This window comes from Elephas maximus, chromosome 12 (assembly GCF_024166365.1).
Source record: "Elephas maximus indicus isolate mEleMax1 chromosome 12, mEleMax1 primary haplotype, whole genome shotgun sequence".
Taxonomy (NCBI): Eukaryota; Metazoa; Chordata; class Mammalia; order Proboscidea; family Elephantidae; genus Elephas; species Elephas maximus.
Genome location: NC_064830.1, coordinates 90,449,567 through 90,457,761, shown reverse-complemented (window position 1 = coordinate 90,457,761; position 8,195 = coordinate 90,449,567). Strand labels below are relative to the sequence as shown.

At 58.3% G+C, this 8,195-nt stretch overlaps 1 protein-coding gene across 1 annotated transcript; it reads right to left on the bottom strand.

Annotated features, from left to right (window-relative positions):
- Window positions 1-645: 645 nt before the first annotated feature.
- On the bottom strand, window positions 646-7,870 carry TRIM72 (tripartite motif containing 72). The gene is made up of 7 exons (XM_049904478.1): window positions 7,754-7,870; window positions 6,896-7,292; window positions 3,898-3,993; window positions 3,576-3,806; window positions 3,150-3,172; window positions 2,435-2,553; window positions 646-1,308 (listed from the first exon to the last, which is right to left on the bottom strand). The coding sequence occupies exons 2-7, from the start codon at window positions 7,283-7,285 to the stop codon at window positions 734-736; spliced, it is 1,434 nt and encodes a 477-aa protein (XP_049760435.1). The 5' UTR covers window positions 7,286-7,292; window positions 7,754-7,870; the 3' UTR covers window positions 646-733.
- Window positions 7,871-8,195: the final 325 nt, after the last annotated feature.

The window sequence follows — 8,195 nt, the reverse complement described above, 5'->3', positions numbered from 1 at the left end:
ATCCACAGTGATAGCTAACTAAACAGGCAGGGAGCTCTCTGAGTCAGCAATTGTCAAAGTGTGACCCTGGGACCGAGTTCTTCGACTTGGACATGCACCATCTGGAACTTGTTAGAAATGCAAATGTGTAGTCTGCTCCAGACCTACTGACTCAGAAAATCAGCAATCTGTGCTTTAATAGATCCTCCGGATGATTCTAATACATGTTCAAGTTGGAGAACCACTGTCAAGGTGAAGGCCTTTTGGTATGGCAGAGTCTGGACACCCTGCCTCAATGCTACTGCAGGGTGAGAGGGGGAGAGTCTAAGGCTGAAGGGACCACTTACTCTACAGAGCTCTCAAGCTCTTCCCTCTATCCTCCCCAGAGCTGCCCCTTTTCCCTCCCTCTCTTAACCTCAGTTTCCTCCTAAAATCCCTGGGAGCCTCCCTGACTGCCCACTCCAGGCCCCTGAACCCCTGGGCCTTTCTGCCCCCAAACTCAGATGTCCTTATTGACCTACCTTCAGATGTCCCTTCCCTGCCGGGTCCTGTTCACAGCCTCACTCCAAGCACTTACCGAAATCAGCCCCCCACCCTTCCCAGAGCTCTTGGAGACCCTAATCCCTGGCCCCCTTGGCACAGCCTTCAGCCCCGGCAACATCTGCTCTTGTCTGCCTCCCCCCAGACCTGAGGAACAAGGCCTGAGCGCCAAACTGCCAGGACCCGGCATCCCTCCCCAACCTGGCCAGGTGGCTCAGGCCTGCTCCCCATCTTGCGCCACCAATAGTAGCGGCTGCGCATTCTTGCCCTTGTCGTGCCAGCACACGTCAAAGAAGGGGTACACCGGCCCGGGCAGGCGCTCGTGGAAGGCAAAGAGCAGCACGAGCGCGTCAGGGTCAGTGGCGTCGTAGAAGGCGAGGGTGCCCTCGCCAAAGCTAAGGTAGAGACCTATGCGCGTCGGCCGCCTCTCCGGTGTGCGCAGTGCGCGCGGCTCCTTGGCCTCAACGTGTGCCTCCAGGATCTTGCCGTCGCGAAGCCCGAGCAGCCAGAGGCCCTGCGAGGGCACAGCGTGCAGCCGGCCTCGGCGACTGGCCTCGGCAGCAATAACGCCGAGGGCCCAGCGCGGCTTGTCGCCCACCTCCACCTCCCAGTAGTGCTCGCCCTCAGAAAGCAGTTGGTGCGCCACCGCCGCCACGGCCTTGTCGAACTGGCGCGGGTCCTCACCAGCCGGCGGCGCCTTCTGCTCAGAGCACTCCACGCGGCGACCTGACGGTGACACCACCAGACTCGGGTGTGCTGTGCTCGGGTCAAAGGTCAGCTCCTCCAGCGCTGCCAGAAGGACAACTGTCAGGCCCCTGCACCTTGGCCTTTGTTGTGCCCCTTTCCAACCAAAGTTTACTCTGAGTTATGGCTAGCCTCATCTCCTCTGAAATCCTGGTGGCCGTTAAGAGCTGTCAGCAGTTGGAATCCTCCAGGCATTCCTTGGCTATATATGGGGCAGTTCTACTCTGTCTTATAGGGTAGCTAGGATCACAATCCACTCCACAGAGGTGGGTTTCTTTGGTTTTATCTCCTCTAATCCTGCCAACATCTCTGGGAGGTGAGATTTTTGCTTACTGGCTTGGGCTACAGATTGCACCCTTCTGAGCTTCAGTTTGCTCAGTTGTAAACTAAGATCATAATTGCCTCCCTCCAGGTTGTGGGGAGGATTAGGTTGATACATATAACTCCCCATCTGAGGCCCAAAAACACCCCAAGACCCAAGATCACAGAGCAGGAATCGAGTCAGGAACCCTGGTCCTAGGCCAGCCTCTGCCCCACCTGGCTGTGTGACCTCAGCTAGACTTGACCCAGTCTCTGGACCTTAGTTTCCTCTTGGATAAAATGGGGTTCTTCCATTCTCATCTTCCCTAAGGCAATGAGGGTTCCATGGGCCATGGATATATGTCCTAGAGCTCTGTAACCCATAGCACCAGATGTACTCTAGCTCTTCGGAGGGGAGGCTAAGCCCTCAGGCTTCCCCAGTCACAGGCCACCACAATCAGTGTCTGACCCAGGGCAGTCCCCAGGAGCTCTGCAAATTCTCAGCCCTCAACTAGCAGGGATTATCATCTACCATGGATGATACAGGAAGTCAGTGGGGATGACACATTGAATCAAACCCAGGCCCCAGTCTCCCATGCCTAGTTCCACCAGCAGCAGCATTCCTGGGGTAAGGAGCATCGTCTCCATGTCAATCACCCACCTGTAGACCCCACATTCTCAAAAGTCTTTCTCTTCTGAGCACTACCACGGATTAGGGGAAAGGAGTATGGGACCCCAGAGGTAAAGCAGCAAAGGGCACCCTTCTGATAACTTCCCTAGTTAAGATTGGGAGGCCTGTCTATGTATGGCTGGAGCCTCCCATCAACCGTGCAGTCACACACACAAATCTGGTGCCAGCCCCTCCCAGTACCTGGCATCAGAGCCCGGAACATCTTCCTCCACACCTGGAATTTGAAGTCATCTGAGATAACAGGCAACTGGATGTCCAAGCGGGCAGGTGGTGGAGACTCTGCCAGGATCTTCTGTAGCCTGAGAATGAGAAGGTGGGGGAAGGTGTCTGTGAGAAGCCTTCCTGGAGGAGGCAGGGGGTGAAGTTGGAGGAGGAGCAGGAATAAGTACCCCAAGGAGGAGCAGGGCTATGGTGGAGTTCCAAGACCTGTCCACATCACACCCCAACTTAAAAATCCTTCTTTTGAGATAAGGTCCAACCTCCTCAGCCCTGCACAGTTTGCCCCCACCTGCCACACCACTTTCACCTGCTCTCCCACTTACCAGACTTTGCACTTGCTGTTCCCTCCGCCTATAGTACTCTTCCTCCAACTCTTTCCTTAGCCAATTCCTAGTAATTTCTCCAGGGTTCCACTCAAGCAAGGGTCCCTCTTCAGAAGCCTTCCCTGCCCACCCCTTCCCTTCACAGCAGCATGGAGCACACAATGATGCCCATGTCCCTGCCCAGAGTCCAAGAGGTCCGTGAAGGTAAGGACCAGTTCTGGTTCATTTCTGTGTTCAACATAAAACCTGGTACAGTGAAATAGCCATGGACTGAATGAAGATGTGCAGGCACAGTGGTGTCCCTAGATGACTGGGACCATTTGGGGAAAAGGGCAGGGCCAGGTTGATCTCACCTGCTGGTCACCAGGCAGTATTTCTGGAGAGAGAGAAATAGAGAATAGAGGTAAGGCAGGCAGGGGGATACTGGGGATCTCCAAGGATGAGGTGTGGGATCAGGAAGAATCAGAGAAGCCAAAAGAAACTCAGAACTAGAGGCTACTCCTAGCCCTTTACTTCTGTGTGATTTAGAAAAGGTGCCCCCTTCCCAAAAAACTCTATTTCCACCTGTTAGAAGATTGTCCTAATACATACACAAATTTACTATGTCTCTGTTGCAAATGGTGGACTCTTAAATATAGTGTCCTTGTGCAGTGCTAAACCTAAACAACCATAATGGCAGTCTTGGAGCCCACCCCTCCTCACTGTGTGACCCTAGCTCATCCCTGCCCCTCTCTGGGCCTCTGACAATGGAATGAGGTCTCTGGGGACTAATCACTCACCATGAGGAACTCAGTCTGTGGCTTGTCGGCCACCTCATCCAGCACCTTTTCCATCTGCCGCAGCTGCTCCAGATAAGAGCGTAAGCCCCCCAGCTCCCGCCGGAGTGCGACTCCTGCCTCATCCCGGACACGCTCTGCCTCTCGGTCCAATGAGGCCTCCAGTGCAGCCAGGAACACCCGCATCTTGCCCAACTGCTCTCCCACGGCCCCCCGGAACTGACGCACTGTCTCCTGGGGAGGGGGCAGACGGCAAAAGCACTTTGGCTGGGGACTCCCAGCCTGGGCCCCCAAGTCCACAGACTCCGCCAGGCTGTGCCCTCACCTCCACCTCCGTTAGCTGATGCTCCAACACAGCAACGCTCTTCTCCTTGCGCATGCGTCCCTCCTGCAGCTGCAGCTTCTGCTGGGGGAGCTGCGTCTGGGGGGTGGTGCATGAAGAAGTGATGAGGATACCACCCCCCAAACCCACACCTCCCACCCTAAACCTGCCTTCTCCAGCTCAGCCTCGATGCCAGCTCTTCCTCCAGCCAGGCTGGCAACTGATCATTCCTGATGCTTGGAATGCCTGCCCTTCCCCCACGGTCTATTTTGTTAACGCCTCCCTAGCCTGGCCTTTCCTGATTCCATCCCCTCAGCAGTCAGCCCCCAGCACAGGTCCTTGTAAGGATGACAAATGTGGCCATTATCAGCCTCCACTACCAGCTGGGAGATCACAGGGCCTGACACACACCAGGCTTCAGGGAGGTGAGTGGAGGGTGTATGAAAGAAGAAATGCAACCTCCCTGTTCTTAGCCTTCACCCCATACTTAAGGGCAGTACATCATCAGAACACTCCCTGAAAACTCGTGGACTCTGAGGGGAGACAATTTACTAAGTGACTGCTGCGCTGACCAACCAAACACATCTATGGGCAGGGTCCTTGCCCAGGCCTGTCTTTTTGTGACTCCTGTTAGCCAGGTAGAGGAGAAATCCTAATAGCTCCTGCCAAAGCCACTCTTTGCTGAAAGGCTTCCCACCCTGGAATGAGACAGCGCAGGGTTCCAGTCCTGCCTCCATGGGTTCCAACTACAGTTTCCTTCTCTGAAGAATGGAAGGGCAATCAAGCCCCACCTCACCTGTAGTTGTGACAAATTGACACTCCCCTGACCCCTGGTGAAACTGGGAGACACCAGTCAGCCCCTTCAAAGCACTGCTTGCCCAGGCTGAATCCCCACCCGTTGGGCCCCTGGGTTGGACCAAGGGCTCTCCTGGCCGGCGGCCAGGTCAGTCTCCTCCCTGGGACATCCTCCCAGGTGGCAGCCCCGCCTGCTGCGGGGCAGGGCAGGCCTGGTGGCTCACTGCGCCGGGCATTCGGAGGTCCAGAGGCCACAGGGCTGAGCCATGGGAAAGAAGCGCGACGCCATCCTGGAGGCGCTGGAGAGCCTGACCACGGATGAGTTCAAGAAGTTCAAGCTGAAGCTGGGGGTGGTGCAGCTACGTGAGGGCTTTCGGAACATCCCGCGGGGGGCTCTCGGGCCGCTAGACGCTGTGGACCTCACAAACTGGTCGCCTTCTACCGTGAGGACTATGTCGCCGAGCTCACGGTAGCCGTGCTGATCGACATGGGCATGCAGGAGGAGGCAGTGTGGCTTCAGGGAGTCGCGTGAGTCCCCAGCGCCGGGCGGGTCCCCATTAGACAGCTCCAAGTCCGGCACCTGGGCTCCGGTCCCAAGCCCTCTTCCACACCAAGGATCCAGGCGTTGGTTCCCGCCCCAGGCCCCTCCCTGCCCTCTCTTTCCTCGGGCTCCTTCCTGGAGTTCCCCTACACACCTCAGGCCTGTTCCTTACTACAGCTTCGAGATGGGCTGATGCCGCCTGGGGCGGGCTATATTCCACCTCTACTTGCCCCGTCGAGGGTCCTGGACCTCCTGGCACCCGGTCCCATTTCACGGGCTCTGCTCTCTCTTTGCAGGTAAAGACGGCCGAGGTTAGGCGTTTTGGGATCGTCAGCAGAGGTGAGCCTGGGCTAGAAGGGGTTCTGGGAGGAGGAGTCTCCTGCGCTGGGCGAGGAGATCACCAGCCAAGGCTTGGGGGTTGGACTGAGCAAGAAAGGAGCGGGAGGGACAGCGATGCTGGGCCCTAGGAGAGTCTGGTGCCTCTAATGCCAAACTGAGGACAGGGTCTACCCTCTCTAGGGGTCTAGGGGCCAAGGAGAGGAGCAGTGCAACGCTGATGCGTGTGGGCAAAGATTACCCACCAGAAGCCTGCCTCAGTACTAGCCCTGGGAAACGACGGCAGGGTCTCCATCGTGCTGATCCCGCCCCTCCCGTCCCTGCACCTGTCCTTTATTCTTCCACAGTCTAATAAGTATTTCATGACAGACCTTCTTGGGTCTTCATGGACGCACACTCGCCGTGTCTACATGTATGTGTACGCGTGTCCACCAGCGTCTGCCACCCGTGGGATGCGTACACATCAGGGTGTGCCTGTGTGTCCTTGGAGACCTCTGGAGGGTTGTCCATGCGTGTGTGCCCGTGTTTGTGGCGTGCGTTTGAGGCATCCGTGAGTGCGCGTGCACACAACTGCAAGTGTGGAGGTATATGCAGAGATGCGGGCGCGTCTCCGTTATCCAATGACTTGGTGTCTTTGCTGGGCTCTTGCGGGGATCTCAAACCTCCGGGCACACACAGTGGTGTGCTAAGAACTTCCAGCTCCAACCAGAAAAACAGCCTGTACTTGGGTCTCCCACGTATACAGAAGCAGGTCCAGCCGTGCCCTCCTCTCCTCACCACCCTTTTGGTGAGGCACCACCTGGCGACCGCCAGGTGAAGGCTCCTGGACCTATGCCCTGAAGCTGTTTAGACCCAGAGAGCCCCGCACCCGACCGCCTGACTTACGTGGCCTAGGCCAAGCAGACCTGCCAACCTGGCAGGACCACCCAGCCCACGGAATAGCGCGTGGGTCGCACGCACTGACTGCCTCCCTGCTCGGCCAGGCTCCGCCCTAAGTTCCTCTAGGTCTGCTCCTGCATCTCCAGGAGCATCTGAGCGCTGGAAGCGAGGAAATGCAAGTTTACGCAGCGCGCGTCCCGCCAGGACCCGCCCCTAAACCCCCAAGACCCGCAACGCGCGGCTCTTCAAGACACCCCTCTCTGCTCAGCTTCTCTGCCTTCAGGTCTTGTGACCGCGTTCCCTGGCCACGTGGGCCCGCCCCCGTCCCCCTCAATCCCGGAAGCCCCTGCACGCCTGATGCTCAGAATTCAAGGCACGCCTGTCGGGCCCCGCCCCCCCCAGCAGTCCTGTTTGGCCCCGCCCTCGCAGGATCTCACCAGGTTATCGCACCTTAAGGCGCGTGTGGGCCTCGGCGGCCTGCAGCAGGCGGTGGCCACGGTGCGAACCGAGCGAGGCGCACACACCGCACACGAGCGCACGGTCCTGCTCGCAGTAGATGCTGAGCGGGTCCAGGTGCTCCTCGCAGTGGCCCTGGGGCACTTGCCCCAGCCCCTCCACCAGGCGCGCCAGCTGCAGATTGGTGTTGAGCGCTTGCGGCCGCGTGGGTGCTTGACAGCAGGGGCAGAGCACGGTGCCGTCGGCCGCCGGCTCCCCGGCCACGCGACCCAGGCAGGCGCGGCAGAAGCTGTGGCCGCATTCGGCCGTCACGGGCGCATCGAACAGCTGCAGGCACAGCGGGCAGGACAGCTCCTGGTGTAGGAGGCCGGGCGCAGCCGACATGGCGGGTCTGGGTGGAGGAGGGGTCGGTCAAGGGAGCCCAGCGAGGTCGCGCTCCCAGCCCAGCTCCGAGCCCAGCCCCAAGCCTGGTCTGCAGCCCCCCGCAGTGAGAAGGGCCAGGCCATAAGGCCCTCTCACATCCCATACAGGAAGGGACTCTGGTTCTGGCCAAGGGGGGGAGGGATACTCGGTCTCAATCCCAAAGGCAGCCTCAACTGCAGTTCTGCCTGACACAAAATGGCCCCTATCAGGCCCCTTTTCTCAACTCCAGTTCCTAAGCACGAACCTGCGTCCCAAACACAGTCTTACCCACTGACCCCATCTTAGCCACAGGCCTCAACCTCTGACACAGGCCTTGGTCCTAGGCCCTGCCACAGTTCCAAATTTTCCAGAGCCCCCACCTCTCCTCTCACCCACCCCTCCAGCTTTCCCAGCCCTCCCTCCCCACATCTCCAGGCCCACAAGACTCACAGGTCTGACTGGGGACCTTAGGCTAAAAAAGACTTCAGCGAGGCCGAGTCAGGGTCAGGCCTAGCCACAGGCGGGTCAGAACTGTGTCTGAAGACAGGTGAAGATCCAGCAGCAAGCTCAGAGCAGGGGGAGATGGCTACTGGAGGACAAGGCTCACAGGAGCAGCTGGCAGTGGACATCATGGGGGATGGGCACATAGTGAACCAGCAGACAGGAAGCCAGCCTGAGGCATGGCCCCAGAACTATATTTAGCTGCCCTGCCTGCCCCTTCACATCACTTCTGGAAACCATTCTAAAAGTGTTGACTGAGTGGTCAGCAGGCAGGCATCACATGTCAGGGCCACCTGTCCTGGCACATCCCAGGGTTTCCTCCCCTGTCCAGCCTGAAGCCGAAGCTCAGAGCCAGCCAGGAGACAGGGCCTCCCACACCACCAAAAAGACA

Bases quoted from the DNA above. Each gene is read 5' to 3' on its own strand.
- TRIM72 (XM_049904478.1), bottom strand. From the start codon at position 7,285: ATGTCGGCTGCGCCCGGCCTCCTACACCAGGAGCTGTCCTGCCCGCTG. The intron at 3,994-6,895 runs GTGCGATAACCT...ACCACCCCCCAG, and splicing joins AGGCCCACACGCGCCTTAAG to ACGCAGCTCCCCCAGCAGAA. The intron at 3,173-3,575 runs GTGAGTGATTAG...CTCTCTCTCCAG, and splicing joins CACAGACTGAGTTCCTCATG to AAATACTGCCTGGTGACCAG.